A 15,920-nucleotide genomic window follows, 5' to 3' on the forward strand; every position below is an offset into this window, starting at 1 on the left:
CCTTTAATTTGTTCTTGGAAAAAATAAATAAACAACTTGTTTGTTTTTTAGAACTTTATACATATAAACACGTAAGAATCATAGTTCTTTGGAAAAGTCAAATATTAATTTTATACATATGTGACACATAATTATAATCGCTGTTCCATGATGTATAACGTTTTTATATGTATAACAATATTAAATTTTTCCGTATTCCTGTTCTAATCCACCGAATACGAATCAGTTTCGAATTACATGGGAGTACTTATTTCACGCATCGTAATATAAACTGCTTTCCGTGGATATAAAATTTACAATTTTTAGTCCGAGATTATGAAGGCACTGGCTAAAAACTGGTTTTAACCTTATTATTGTACATTTTTATTGTATATTATATAATACTATGCTAGACATAATCTTCATGATGATAACTGGTTTGAATTTACCGGATATTAATCGTTTTCGAATGAAATACTGAATACGAGAAATAAATATTATATAATTTTCTTAATTGTTAAGTTAAACGCTTTGTTAAGTTCAAACTGTACTAAATTCATCTTAAAATTTACCAAACAATAATTTAAAATTAAAAATAAAATATTTTACATTAATTAATGTTGAGATTTAAATTAATTTTACAGTTGAAATAGCACGAATTAGAAAGCTTGATTTTAATTATGATGTTATTAACTTAAAAACGTAGTTTACTCTAATTAAGTTTTTGAGCAAAAAAACCTTAAACATTTTTTCAATAACATGTTTTAAACACCAAAAGTGTGTTCTTTTCCTTCAATTTGTATGTCTGTGTATATTAAAATGATATACTGTTAATTTTTAGTAAGTAATTGTGAGCTTACAGTCTTTTGCACGTTAATAAACTTTTATTTTACGTCTTTTGTGACTTTCATTTTATAATTTTACCCTATACACAATGATATTTTGTTAAACATTGAATTATAATAGTGTATGAACAATGAACCACATTTATTAAAACAAATGAACAAAAGTTGTTAAAACCCATTTCAGAATTGTTCGCTACTATGGCAGCAAGGGAGAGTTTATGACGAATCTACAAAGCATAAAACTTTATTTTACAATCTGCTGTTTCTAACTAGGTTAGGAGGATGAGCATTTTTTATTTAAATAAGAAACTGTTTATTTGTGCCTATACAAACGACGTCATACAATACAAATGACCAATGATAAGCCAATACACAGACTAAATTACCAATGGTAGGCCAGTATGACGTCATTTTTTAGGCACTATAAAAATTTTCTTGAAATAATAATTTTAATTTTGAATAAAATTTTTGGCTTCTCCTTCAATAGACAAGGCACGCAGAAAATGTCACTGGAATTAACTATTAATTTATATGCAACTTTATGGGGCCTTTTCCTGAATGATTGTACTTTTGTATTATATTACATTAACCAAATTATTAAGTTAAGATACTTCAATATTAATTTAGTGATTTAACTAACGCCGTAATAGACTAACCCCTCTTAAATATTTTGTTGACTTTTATTGAAAAAAAAAGTAAAAGGAAATATGCTCATCTTCCAACTATTGCAGCTAGTTAGCCTGTTCAGAACCAGAAGTACAAAGGAGTGGAAGACAGAGAAAGTGAAATATTGAATCACTGCAAAATTTAATTTGTCCAAGTGAAAAGTTAAAGCTAAAATGTTGTTCAAGTGTAACCTAACTATTTTCTTTCTTGTTGGTGCCATTGAAATTGGTAAGTTTTAAAATATAGTTTATTTTTGGAAAGAACCCAGTAAAAGTGTCGGACTGATTATGACGTAAAAAAATTATTAGCCAATGAGAGGCCACTATAAATTTTACTATTGGTCAATAATGGCCTCTCATTGGCTAATTTTTATTTTTACGTCATAATCAGTCCGACACTCTTACTGGGTTCTTTTGGAAACCTTGGTATCGGTGCTTGTCATACATATTTTACCCATTGAGAAGCTAGTTCAAATGACGGTTAAATAACCTTAAATATTATAGAATAAACTTTATAATTTGTGGTTTTTAGTTGAGCAGCTGCTCTACAACTAGGATATGTCCGTTGCATCATCTGAGTAAGTTAAGTAAACTGATAAAAACATACTTAGCTTTCCTAATTCTCGCTTTGTCCCATAAACACAGGTAAACAGTAAACACACACACACAATATATACACATACAATGAATACCAAATACACTTACAGCAGCTCTGCTCCTTCACTATTTGGCATTTAGCATTATTTATAGAACATTTCATGCCTTACACTTTTAATTTTTCTGTTTACTGTTTTTAAACTTTTATAAGTGTATATAGATAGACAAAGAAAGTTGTATATGATTTTTATTTTTCTAAAATATTCAAAAATATATGCCTGTTATTGAAAGTACAGGGCTATAAATAAACCAAACTATTTAAATTGTTATAAATCATATTGTGAAGTAAATATTATTTTTATTAGCGCACCAACTCTAAACAATTATTATTTGCTCTATATGTAAAGATACAAACGAAGCTCTTTATAGTGCCTAAAAAAATTACTTCTTACAATACGTATAACCAATACAGAGACTAAATTACCAATGGCAGGCCAATACACATACTAAGTTACCAATGACAGGCCAGAATGCATTTTAATTGACCAATGGTAGGCCAGTATGACTCCATTTTTATAGGCACTGTAAAAAACTTCGATACAAACACATAGACAGTTACCATCTACAAGTAGAATTACCTTCAGTATTTATTATGTTAATCTATTTATTAAAAGCGAAGCTTTTCTATAATTAGTGTCGGTCCGTCCGTCCGTAACGGATAGCTTTTTTCGTTAATTTAGGCATGTTAGAATTGTCCTATCGATTTCAATTTCGATTTATTCCTGTGACAACAAAGTATAATATTGTAAGCGAAGCAACTCTATAATCAAGTCCTAAAAATGTAAGTATGTCCATAAACATTATCCTTTATCAAACATTTTATCAACAAATTTACTTACAATTTTGGTTCGACTCTTATACATTTCTATTCTGATTATTCAGTTCTGACACTATACAAATGTTAATGTCCGTTTGTCCTATCGTTTCAGTGCTTCGCTTTTATGGATGTTGTCATCCTTGTTTTTATATTCCTATGCATATGAATATCCTTGAATCAGTATAATTCATAATGTATTGTGTTATAAAAAAAACTAAAAGATAGTGTATCTAAGTGTAACATTATAAATAACATGGTAATAATGCCCCATAACTTACATACAATCAGGGAAATAGTAACTAAAGAATAAAATGGTGATAACATTTAAATTTTTTTTTTGGGGGGGGGGGAGTTCAGCTTTGGTCAAGAGAAGGTTTTAGAATATTTAGCTTAGGCAGTACGTCAACTTCAAAGACATTCTTCTTTTTTTTGTAACCAAAATAATTTTTTTTGGGGGGGGAGGGGCTAATATGGTTATAATGTAAAGTTAAAAGTACACATCTGTCGCAAATGATGTCGTAATGGATTGTCTAAACGCTGATATTTTGGGAAGCTTCATTTATGTCTTGATTTAATCTGATAAATAAGGTTTTTAATCATAAAATTGTATATACAGAAACATTGTATAATGATAAATATAATTTTTCTTTAAGTGACATATATCTACATCCCTGCAATGCATACAATATATTATGTTATCTTTTTAGCTAAGTATAAAAAAATACGCATGTTTTCGTTTTTAGCAAAGCTTAATAATTCTCTTTCTTTTCTTTTAAGGATTTGCCGGACCGAAAACAGCACCCAGCTGGCGATCCGGCAGTGATTTGGCAAACCTGTATGATCGGGCGACCCCAAACCCCACGGGATCCTTGTCAGGACCATATTTTCTCCAGAAATCTGGACAGACTATAACAGGTAAACAAAAATAAGGATTGAAGAATTAAAGTTTTTTTTATATATTTTTTACCATTTTAGAATCTATTTAATGCTCATTCATAATTTGTATATAGCCACCATGGACCTCTTAGAGTTAAGACAATATGTATCTGTCAATCTGCCAATCTTTTTATAAATTTAACTTGTTTTAGCCTATTTTTATCGGTTTTTATACATTATTGAATATTGTCCAGCAGTTCGTTACAGTAATTGTATATCCATGCCATTTGCTAAAATTGTAGGGTAATAATATGTGTTCTCTTTATATAAAATACTTATGTATCTTGGTATTTTTCATCAAATTTATTAATTTTTGCCTGAAAGCCACCTTTTATTGTGTGAAAGTATGTTATTACCAAGATCTTGTTACATCACAACGCCAGTGTTTTAAAATTATACAATAGATAGAAAAAAGGACATTTTAACAAATAGCTTTTAATTTAATTTAGTTGAATAATTTTTAGTAAAAGGACATTTACTTATAGTTTATATTTAAAAATGGTTGAATTAAGTTTTAACTCTTCTAACAATAGGTAATCGATTTTTGAAAACAATATATAGTTAGATATACTTTCATTATCATAGATTTGCTCCCTTCAAAAAAGTAAACTGTACTGTTAGTACTTTACTTTTAAATGAAGGAAAGAATATAGTTACTAAAGTTTCAAGTTAATAGGGCAATTAGTTTTGCATAAAATATCAAAATACTTTTATATAGCTTGAATTTAAAAAAAATTATTTGTGTTAACTTTTATTCTAACTTAATGTAAAAATATTTTAAAAATTTAAAATCTGGTGTTAACTTAAGAAAAGTTTTCTGGATTGGTTTTAAATTTTGCCAATTTTCTTTCCAATTCTGATATCTAATTGGTCTTAAATATGTAAAATTCTTTGGTTAGAAACCCAGAATTTTAGAGATTATTAATGTTAGCTAAAAAGTTCTAGATTTATTCGTAAAGTAAGCGCATTTTTATCTAAAGAAAAAAGATTTACAAGCTATTTTATGTGAAAAGGCTGCGGTTCAAATTCGGGAAGGAGAGGACATTAGGATGTTTATTACACTAGTCCCCAAAATTATATTCGTTAGTTTAACAACTTTAGGGAATTTTTTTAGTGTTGATTGGTTGGTTCATTAGGTCGAGTGTCCAAACATTTCAACCAGTAATTGTAATCAACAAAAGGGGTATTTTTGCGTTCACCATTGGGGATGTACATCAATTTATCGAGCATTGTCTTATCCCTTTATATCCCTGGGTTCTAAAAAAAATATTATAAATTGTACACATAGACAGTTTATTACCTTTGCAACATAATATTTTATGCCTAAACATGCAACAAACTAACTAACAAACCATATTTACAGAAAAACCTTGCATTAAGATAAATTCTCTAAAATAAAATGGAAAAAGGAAAAATCGTGTTGAATTAAAATCTGGTTATCTTTGGTGGAAGGGTATGCACTAATAAAATAATATTGATGATCCACATTTAGTGCATTTTCAACCTACAAAAATCAAATCTGTGTTTTTGTAGATAAGCTGAAACAATAAAACAGCAAAACAAATGGTTTTGCTACATTTTTAAAATTTTGGATTTTGGAAGCTCTTTATAGTGCCTATAAAAATTATGTCATATTAGAATAGTCCTTTTTTCTATTATGACGTTATTTGAGATTTATCAGCCAAAAGTTTTAAAATTAAGTGCCAATAAAAAAGGGATAAATTTAGAAACTTTTGGCCAAAATATTCCGATTTACATCATAAAAGAAAAATAGACTATTCTAATATGACGTCATTTTTTATAGGCACTATAGAGAGCTTCGAAATTTGTGTAATATTTTGTATATTTCCTTTATAAACAACTATTATTTCATACTATCGTATCATAATTTGCTGACAAACAATTGTTTACAAATTTTGACTGACGAAAGGTTTTGCTTCAGATGGTCCATCCATTGTAAAATCAATCAAACTTAATTTATTTTTAGCTCTTAAAATTTGGTTGTTTAGAAGAAACGTATAATGAAAGAACTATAAACCATTCTGGGATGAAATATGGGGAAGAAAAAGAAAAAGATAGATTATGCAGGATTTTAGATGGTCTGAGTGTTATATATTCATGCCAGGGATAGAGGGAAAGGATTTTAGATGGTCTGAGTGTTATATATTCACACCAGGGATAGAGGGAAAGGATTCTAGATGGTCTGAGTGTTATATATTCATGCCAGGGATAGAGGGAAAGGATTTTAGATGGTTTGAGTGTTATATATTCACACCAGGAATAGAGGGAAAGGATTTTAGATGGTCTGAGTGTTATATATTCACACCAGGGATAGAGGGAAAGGATTTTAGATGGTCTGAGTGTTATATATTCACACCAGGGATAGAGGGAAAGGATTTTAGATGGTCTGAATGTTATATATTCACACCAGGGATATAGGGAAAGGATTCTAGTTGGTCTGAGTGTTATATATTCACACCAGGGATAGAGGGAAAGGAATATAGATGGTTTGAGTGTTATATATTCACACCTGGGATAGAGGGAAAGGATTTTAGATGGTCTGAGTGTTATATTTTCACACCAGGGATAGAGGGACAGAATTTTAGATGGCCTGAGTGTTATATATTCACACCAGGGAAATAGGGAAAGGATTCTAGATGGTCTGAGTGTTATATTTTCACACCAGGGATAGAGGGACAGAATTTTAGATGGCCTGAGTGTTATATATTCACACCAGGGATAGAGGGATAAGATTTTAGATGGCCTGAGTGTTATATATTCACACCAGGGATAGAGGGACAGAATTTTAGATGGCCTGAGTGTTATATATTCATGCCAGGGATAGAGGGAAAGGACACAAAATAATTCATATTTCAAAAAGCATCAAAGCCTCACTCACATGCATCTAAGCTTCAAGATTTACATGGAAAACTCATTTTGAGACATGTATTGATTGATTGATTATCAATAGTTCTTTTATTAATTCATTAAAAAATAATCGATTAAAAGTCAATATTGTATGGTTCTTATAGTTAGCACAAGCTCAAAGTTCGAGTATATTATAGCTTGTAACGATGTTTCATTAAATCTACTTAACAGTATCTAAAATAAGCTAAGTAGGGCAGGTGTCCTATGTCACTTTTGATGACTTTTGAGTATCTAATAATCTTCCTTCTCACTCAACCAGAGAGAAGTTGCATGTGGATGTAAAAGTCAAGATAAGGGGAATCGAACTCTCGCCCCTATGGTCCATCTAAGCATATACAAAATAAACACATTTTATATCAAGCAAAAATAATTTTCAATATTGTTTTGTTCGAATCCCTTTCTTTTAAGTGTATAAATCTGTATCGTATATTCTTTTATAGTGAAAACCATAAAAATATTTACATACGAAGCTTAACTGAATAAAACTTCTTATTTGCATTTCTATTACTTATTCCATTCTCTTTCAATATATATTTTTATTTATTGGTGATTCTTTTAGCAGGGATTAGATCTTGGTGGTTAAATTGATGTACATTTCATATTATAATAAACAAGATCAGCCCTTCTGTAGATTTAATCATTGTTGAAAATGTTTTTACATTGCTGATTTGTAGCAAAAAATCTAGATTTGATAAAAAGAACCTATAGTTTTTAAAAACTTTGGGGGCCAGTAAAATTAATGTCTTCTCACTCCCTATTCAATAACTAAATATAATAATTATTAGTTATAATCTAAATAAAGGGAAAAAGATAATTAAAGTTATTATTTTAAAGTTATGATTTTCATTTATGACTTTCATGAGCTACACTTAAGATGAAGTAATAATATTAAATACAAAATGTAAGACAAAGTTTCTAGAATTGTTACCCTGAATTGAATTAAATATTCTGTTTTAATATTCTGTTAAGTCACGTAAAAGCAGCAGAAAAGGGATATATTACCAGGAAAAAAAAATTCATTTATATCATTTTTCTTGGCTAATTCATGCGGATATTTTGCATGCTTAAGATTAAAAAAAAACATATTTGTCTCATTAATTACGTACATTTCAAAGATTAAAAGATTAAAAGTTGTAAAAGGTTAGAGTTATTTTTGCTAAGATTAGCATTTGTTGTTAAGAAATATTTATCTTGTTTTTTTTTAAATATAATAAACTACTACTCTACTACAGTCATTCAAAGCTTCTTTAACCTACAGAGACAAATTTTAAGCCATTTTGGGGGATGTGTCTATTTTTAGATTTAAAGTGAAATCTCTTTAAATTATACTTTAAATTGTGAAGTTTTCCCAATAATTATAAACAATACTTCCCCTTCTGTAATCTAGATTTAATAACAGTACCCACCCAAATATTTCAAGCTTACATTTAAGAGAATGTGTTACTTTAACTTTGGGTACCAGTATATTTTGCATTTTATTGTCCTCTTCCTACCTACCACACAAATTTTTAAATTTTTATTAAGTTCATTCTTTCTGTGTAATGTTTATTCCACTCCTAATTTACTAGACACATATAACATGAACTGCTACTTGGCTAATTGAAATACAGAAATGCAAACATAACAAAACATCACACAAACAACAGTCAACAAAAGTAAACAAGAACGATTACCTTTCAAGCTTTAAGAAGTAAAATTAATTTGAATAGTATTCTGTCTGTTTGTTTTGTATTTATGTCCATAAGAAATATTTTTTCAATGCTAATTTTACAATGGAAATGAACTTCAAAAATGGATATAAAATATACATGGATATTATGACAAGGGGAAAATTGTCGTCAATTTAGGTTGCTAACATGAACATAATTTATTTGTCAGTTCGTTCATCCAGTAGGAGAGGAGAGAATGGGGTAAAAGTGAAGGATGGTGGAGATCGTTATTTTAGCCAGTCACATGTTTCACTTTATTAAAGTACATGATAATCTGGTGTAAGATCCTAGTAATAATAAATCCATTATTGCAGAGTATTATAAAGCAAGGCATAACTATGTAGGAATAAGTAATTGACAGTAAAGACCAACAAATCATAAACTTTTTATAAATCACTCAAAAGTGAATGCTTATTACATAATTTAAATACAGAATACTTGGTCATACTATTATTCTGAGATATAATTATAGAGATTCTTCGCTTATAACTTTATTCCTAATCGTATTAGAATTTACAACTTGAAACATAAAGTAAATAACATAATTATTTCACATAATATATAAGAATCGAAAATGCTATAAATCCGCGGGAAGTTTCAGGTTGATTGGAGGTTTTTAACATAATGCGCTTTAAATAAAGATTTTTTCCCCTGTCATAATATCCACTTATTTTGTATATCCATTCACTTAATATAGTGAATATGTTTACCTGTTTCAATGTTTCTCTATACACCTTTTTGCTGGTAAATGTCACGCAGAAAGGTATAAAAATATGAAAATAAGAATGACATTATTATTTGCTAAACATAAAATTAATGAGACGAAATACACTCTTTTTGTCAACGGCTTGTGAAAGGCTTTTCTAACAATTTCTTGCTGAAACTCCGCATCTGCATTTAATGGTAATATTTTTGGAAAATCTACAGCTGCCTAAAAATGTTATCGGATTACTTTTAAAGGCCTCAACATTTTTCCTTCCGAAATTGTTTTTTCGTCATTTTAATATTTTCAATTAATAGGCAGCTACACAAAAGACGCCTTGAACGGGCTCCTGCACATTGTTAAAATTATAACATACATATTTTATTATTCCTTTTTTCCTGTAATCCCTTATTGCTGTGAATGATTATAAAACTCAGTCAGTGTTAAATTACCTATCTACAATGTTACCTTAGTCTGATAAATGAGAATCCTTTACAACACACTCATCTTTTTCTGTCCTTTTAATGAATTTAAGAATTATATCATCCGTAAGTAATAAAAGAGGAATTGGTATAAATGGGTCATGTCAAGACTTCCAGCTGTTTTTTTTTTTTATATTTGTGAAAGGCTTACAGACGGCTGCCGAGCCCTGTCTAAAACATTTTAGAACAATTTTATTAGAACCACGTGCGTACGATTGAGAGGACATTAAAAAATTAATTCCTCTCCCTTAGATTGAGAATTTTTGTTGACTAGCTAACTGTGAGAAGAGAAACAAAGGCAGCTACACAGTACACATAAGTATGCTAAATATTTAAAAGTTTGAATTCATGATTGCCCCATATCCAAATTTACTATTATGTACCGTTAACATTTGTTTCTTTTATATTTATAAGATACAAAAGGAAAAAATATAAATAGATTAATAATAAATGTAGTAGTAAATAAAACTTTGATAACAGTCGAAACTTATAAATATGCAGTAAGTAAGATAGCTGTAGATGTTGAAAAGTCAATCGCCAGTCAATCAGACAACAAGTGTTAGGAGAAATGATAGATTGGAAAAGAAGGATAGAAAAAAGGGTGTATTTTTTGTATATTAAGATATATCTAGCCACTATATTGATAGATTTTTTCATTTTAAGAAAGCTTCACACACATGGGTCACGGGAACGTTTTGGATTTTTTGTATAAAATAAGTTTAGGGAGGTTTTAGGCTATAATACTGCCCTACATCAATTCTAGATGTGTATCCTTTAGCAGATAACTGATTAGGACATGTTGAACACTTTTAGAAGACTGTGTGTGAATATCCAAGTTAAACATTGTTGAATTTGCAGTACATATTGGGCGCATAGAATGTAGGTAATTGAATTATCCTCAAAACTCCGGGATAATCTTGAACCATTTGTTCAAACATTTGCTACAATTATTATGTGCTCAGTATTTAGTAGTTCTTAATTATTTAAATAATGTCAAGGCGTAATGGAAATCAAAACCTTTAATCTAAAGGTTCATCTAAATAACTTTACACAAAGTCGTGTACATCTTTTTTTTGTTATCTGAAGCTAAAGATCTAAATACTGCAGAAATGATTGGGTTATCCTATTTTAGGGAATCTTCTTATAGGTCTCGCGGTGGTTTTAGGCTGTTTTATTCCCTTTGGATGGTCTTAGGATTTTTGCTGCCTCCTTCTTAACCCTTAGAAAACAGAGTTCCTAGATGCTATGGGCGCAACTAATAGTTGTAAATGGGCTAATAACTCATTTGCTCTTGAATTATTCTGTTTTGTTTAAAGAATTGTTTGAAATATAATCCTTTATAAGTTATGAAGTCACAGTAAATACACTTTACAAAAACATGTTTTCATGTAAATCTTTCCAAATAGGTTGACTTTCTTTTCTGTATACCTTGCTTTAAATTAGACTAATATTAACGGATTGGTTCTATAAGACCGACACAATATTCCTAATGCAATTTTTGTTATGAAATAGTTTTAAAAGAAAAAAATCTCGAGTTATAAAACTGTTAGAAAGATTGACCAGATAGTTTAGACAATTTCAGACGGAAGAACATAAATTTTATAACATTTTGCAATAGAAATAAGTTTTCTCAAAACCATATGGTAGTCATTTTTTACAAAAGAAATAATAATAATAATAATAAATAAGGTAATTTTTGCAATTTGATATATAATTTTATCTTTATAGCTTCAATCATAAACAGTCTAATAGTTAATACTTTGAGACTGTGAATGGTCTATAATTAACAAAATATTCTGTCAGGACTACACTAATTGTATGCTATAAACAGTTTATTCTTCAAAGTATATATCCCCATCTTTGGTAAGAAAGGATAAATGGAATAAGATAGAAAATAATAGTGAAAAACAATGAGGCTAATAAAATATTGATACTCGCTTAAGCTAAAATGTATATAATACATTCTATGGTTAATTCGGTACAAAGGCTTGGTTGTGTAATATTTATTTTTCATATTGCTTTGTTATTGAATTCATGGATAGCTTTTTCATAAAAAATGTAGTAGTCTATTTAAACCCTCAATCGAACTAGCATAACTATTAAACATAGCACATCTAAGTTGCTTTAATAATTTTATAGCATAAAAACAGAGACTAATGAATGACAAGCTTTTAATTACAGAATTTTAAAAAAGTGTCGGTTCATTGCATTTAATGTGATAAATATGGAATTTTGAAAAATCAATTTAGAATTGTAAATTCTCCATTTAAAATTGAAATATTTTGATATGCCCAACTGTACTACATACTTCTCTTGATAAATTATATTTACATTGAAATATTTTCCTTTCTCTCTGTATGAGCTAAGGACATGGAATTGAAACAAGGATGACAACATCCATAAGTAGCGAAGCAGAAAAAATATGTATAAGAATTTAAAGATTAGTTGTCAAAAGCATGTATATTAGGAAAAAAATCACGAAACCTTTTTAACATTTGTTTTTAATTTCTTGATATTTATATTTCAGTACTATGACTAACAGACTGTCAGTCAAAGTAAATGGATGCTCAAAACAACGGGAAATTTAATTTTAATATTTTTAACTACAAAAATTTTAAAAATCGGACCATAAACACGAAAGATGTGAGGAAAAATGTGAAAAATATGAAAATAGCCAAAAACCTGCAAAAAGGCAGTCTGACCGCCATTGAAGTTTTCTTGAAACGACAGCAAATTAAATTTTGATATCTATAACTGAAAAACTTTGGAAATCGAACCATAAACACCAAAGGTATGGAGAAAAATGTGAAAATACAAAAATAGCCTAAAACCTGCTTAAAGGCAGTCTGACCGTCATAATTGTTTTATTGAAAAGACAGGAAACTTAATTTTGATACTATAACTGAAAAAAATTTTGGAAATCGGACCATAAACACCAAAGATATGGACAAAAATGTGAAAAATACAAAAATAGCCTAAAACCTTCTAAAAAGCGGTCCAACCGCCATTGATGTTTTATAGTTAATTGTGCTCCTCAATAATGGGAATGTTGTCAAAAAATTCCAGCCTTTTATCTTTTATAGGAGCCGAGAAAATCACGTTTCCCCCAAACTAAGACATACGGACATACGGACATACGGACATACAGACAGACGGACAGACGGACATTGCAAGTTATAGAGTAGCTTCGCTACTAACAAGTTATAGAGTAGCTTCGCTACTAAAAAATAGATTGAAATTGTACATTAATTTGCTAACAAGCTTTCATTCTAATGGTTTATTTGTATGTTTTTTTAGCAGACAACCGGTCATTTATATTTGTAGCTTTTGTGTTCGTAAGTACTAAGTATATTCATTAGCTAAGATATCTTTCTAATCTTTTTGATATTTTAAAATTTTTGATAGCATTGTGTTGCTAGTAATTTAAAAACCTTTATTTATTGAATACTAGCCTACAGCTCACGTTGTTCACTGGTCTGTAATGTTCTTGAGAATATTAAATATCCGTACTGGAAAGGTAGAAGGCTGATGCAAATATTAAGGTATAAAATCCGATGTATTAAGAATTTGTAGAGGGCCCGATCTTTCAGGGTTAAGACAGAAGGCTTATTTTATGTTTGCTGACCAATGCATGTATACTCTAAGAATAATATTGTCTGTCGGTCTATCGGTAATGCTCTTAAACAATTTTCCCAGCTTTTATCGAAGATATTTTTTTACTCAGTATGTCTGTCTTTTGTGCACCCTTTTTGCTTTCATTTGCTTTGCCGTTTATTTTTTTAATTCAAGAGCTTCTATAGTTATGGATTTTGTCATCCTTTTTTATCTGTTAAATGTTAGAAGCGAAGTCAATAAATTTAAATTTAAAAAGTTTTACTTTCTGTCTTAAGTGCTCTGAAATAAATAAAATTACTGTAGGAGAAATGTTTATTTTCCCTTCTGCTATTTAATATAGAAGGTTTAATTTTTTGGAAACCAATGCACTTCTGTCCGCCTATAGCTAAAATATATGTTTTTTCAGTTGCTATTAAAATTAGATGGATTAAATTTTTTATCAAGATTATAATTTGCAAATTTCATTTTCCGCTGTTATTTAGTAGAGAATCTCATTTATAATTCAAAATGCCTGTCCGTTCGTCTGTTGGCTAGGATTAGGGGAAAATGTGATTTTCTCATTTTCTAATCAATGGCTGAAAAATTGTGTAAATATTCCCAACATAGCTTGCCAGTATGGACCTCATTTATTGGTCAGTTTAAAAAGGGATTGTATAATGGTAATGATCTAATTCTTGTTAAAAGCAAAACTTTTCTACAGTGGGGGTTGGTCTGTCCATCCGAATATTCCTAACAGATAGTTCTGATTGTTAATTTAGGCATATTAGAATTGTCTTATTGAATTCAAACTCGACAATAAAATTTTTGAAACTGTTATGTCCTTCAATGAAGTCAAAGTCAAAATCTTTATTTTTTACCATTGCTTTACATATAGCTGCTCTATCACGTTAATATGTCCAAATAAAATATCTTGTATTTAAGCTATTTATTGATATATTTACTCAAATTTTATTTTATACAAAAATTCAATATGTACTCCCCCCCCCTTTCTCTCTCTCTATCCCCCCGTTCTCTCTCTCTCTCTCTCTCTCTCTCTCTCTCTCTCTCTCTCTATCCCCTAATTCTCTCTCGTTATCTCTTATTTTCTCTCTCTCTCTCTCTCTCTCTCTCTCTCTCTCTCTCTCCACCCGTTCTCTCTTTCTTTTAAAAATATTAAGTTGCACATAAAGATTACGACTTTAACGTCTTATTTTATAATATCTGTTTGACTGATTTATTCATAATTTTTTTGTTTTATCTATATTTAATGTAACAATACATGATTTAACGTTTTGCTTAATTTTTTAAAACATTTTTTAAAGAATATACTCCTTAATTTTTCATTTCAAATTTTTGTCCTGAAAGGGTTAAAATGTTTAGTTTAATATCAGACCACATTATGGGAGTGTCGCACGAATCAATTTATATTAAAACTAAGTTTTCTTAGATTTACTATATTATAGATTTAAGTTTTCTGTTTTATGAATAGAAATCAAATACTTCAATGTTATTCAAATAGCAACATGAATTTAAAAAACTGAATTAATGATGCTAAAAGTAGAATAATGGGTCTTATCGTTCTGGTCAATGAGAATTTAATAGGGATTATTGGAGCACTATGAGTTTTTAACATTTGTTATCGGAGAATTCGAGCTCATATATAGACGTTTATTTCCTATATAGATCTGTCATGGATCTTGAAGCAATACAGCAGGCTGTTTTGTACATGTTAAAAATTAGAAGATTTCATTAAATAAAAGTAATCGCAAATATAAGTAAAAAATAATAATTTGATAATTATCATTTACTAAGTATATTTGCGATAACTTTTATTTAATAGATTCTTCCAATTTTTAACATTTACAAAACAGCCTGCTTTATTGCTTCAAGATCCATGTCAGATCTATATAGGAAATAAATGTCTATAAATAAGCTCAAGTTTTCCAAGGAATAAATGTTTAAAACTCATAGTGCTCCAATAATCCTCATTAAACTCTCATTGACCAAAGCGATAAGACCTTTATTCTATTTGTTTATGGAATGAATAAAGTTTTTCAATCCATGTTGATATTTGAATTACATTGAAGTATTTAATCTTGATTTAATAAACAAAAAATATACGTTCATAATATAGAAAATCTAAGAAAACTCTGTTTTAAAAGAATTCGATTGTGGCGACACTTTCGTAGTGTTCAAATATTAAAACTAAAATTTTAATCATATTAACCCTTTGGTGATGGTAATGTCAATAAAAAATAAATTGAAGAAATCTTTTAGATATTAATGGCGAGGGAGGAAAATTTAAATAGATTATAGTTATGTACTTATAGAAAACTAGCCAATAGTGAGATAGTTATATCGAGCCAACTCTAGTATATTTCATATTGAGACTCCTCTTATGCCAAATGGGGTATTACTTATATAAACACGCTGTATACAACCAACCTTTTGATAACACAGCCTTTTTCGGGAAGACCTAACTGTGGTTGCTCATTAGTTGCCCCTAGCTAAGTCATTAACATTCCTAGTTTTCTTAAGATTAATTTCACGCACTTGACATAAATACAATTATTTTTTTTATGCTCCTAATGGTTAAAACGCTTTT

At 29.2% G+C, this 15,920-nt stretch overlaps 1 protein-coding gene across 1 annotated transcript in view; it reads left to right on the top strand.

The window, feature by feature from the left end:
- The first annotated feature begins 1,006 nt into the window (after window positions 1-1,006).
- LOC145311890 (zwei Ig domain protein zig-8-like) overlaps window positions 1,007-15,920 on the top strand; it is a 38,643-nt gene continuing 23,729 nt past the window's right edge. The window contains exons 1-3 of the mRNA XM_080150921.1: window positions 1,007-1,097; window positions 1,556-1,718; window positions 3,741-3,878. Of these exons, the coding sequence (XP_080007047.1) occupies window positions 1,664-1,718; window positions 3,741-3,878 (193 nt within the window). The 5' untranslated portion in view covers window positions 1,007-1,097; window positions 1,556-1,663. The remainder of the gene's footprint in view (window positions 1,098-1,555; window positions 1,719-3,740; window positions 3,879-15,920) is intronic.

Source organism: Acartia tonsa, chromosome 2, assembly GCF_053477335.1.
Source record: "Acartia tonsa isolate MP-2025a chromosome 2, ASM5347733v1, whole genome shotgun sequence".
NCBI classification, from domain to species: domain Eukaryota; kingdom Metazoa; phylum Arthropoda; class Copepoda; order Calanoida; family Acartiidae; genus Acartia; species Acartia tonsa.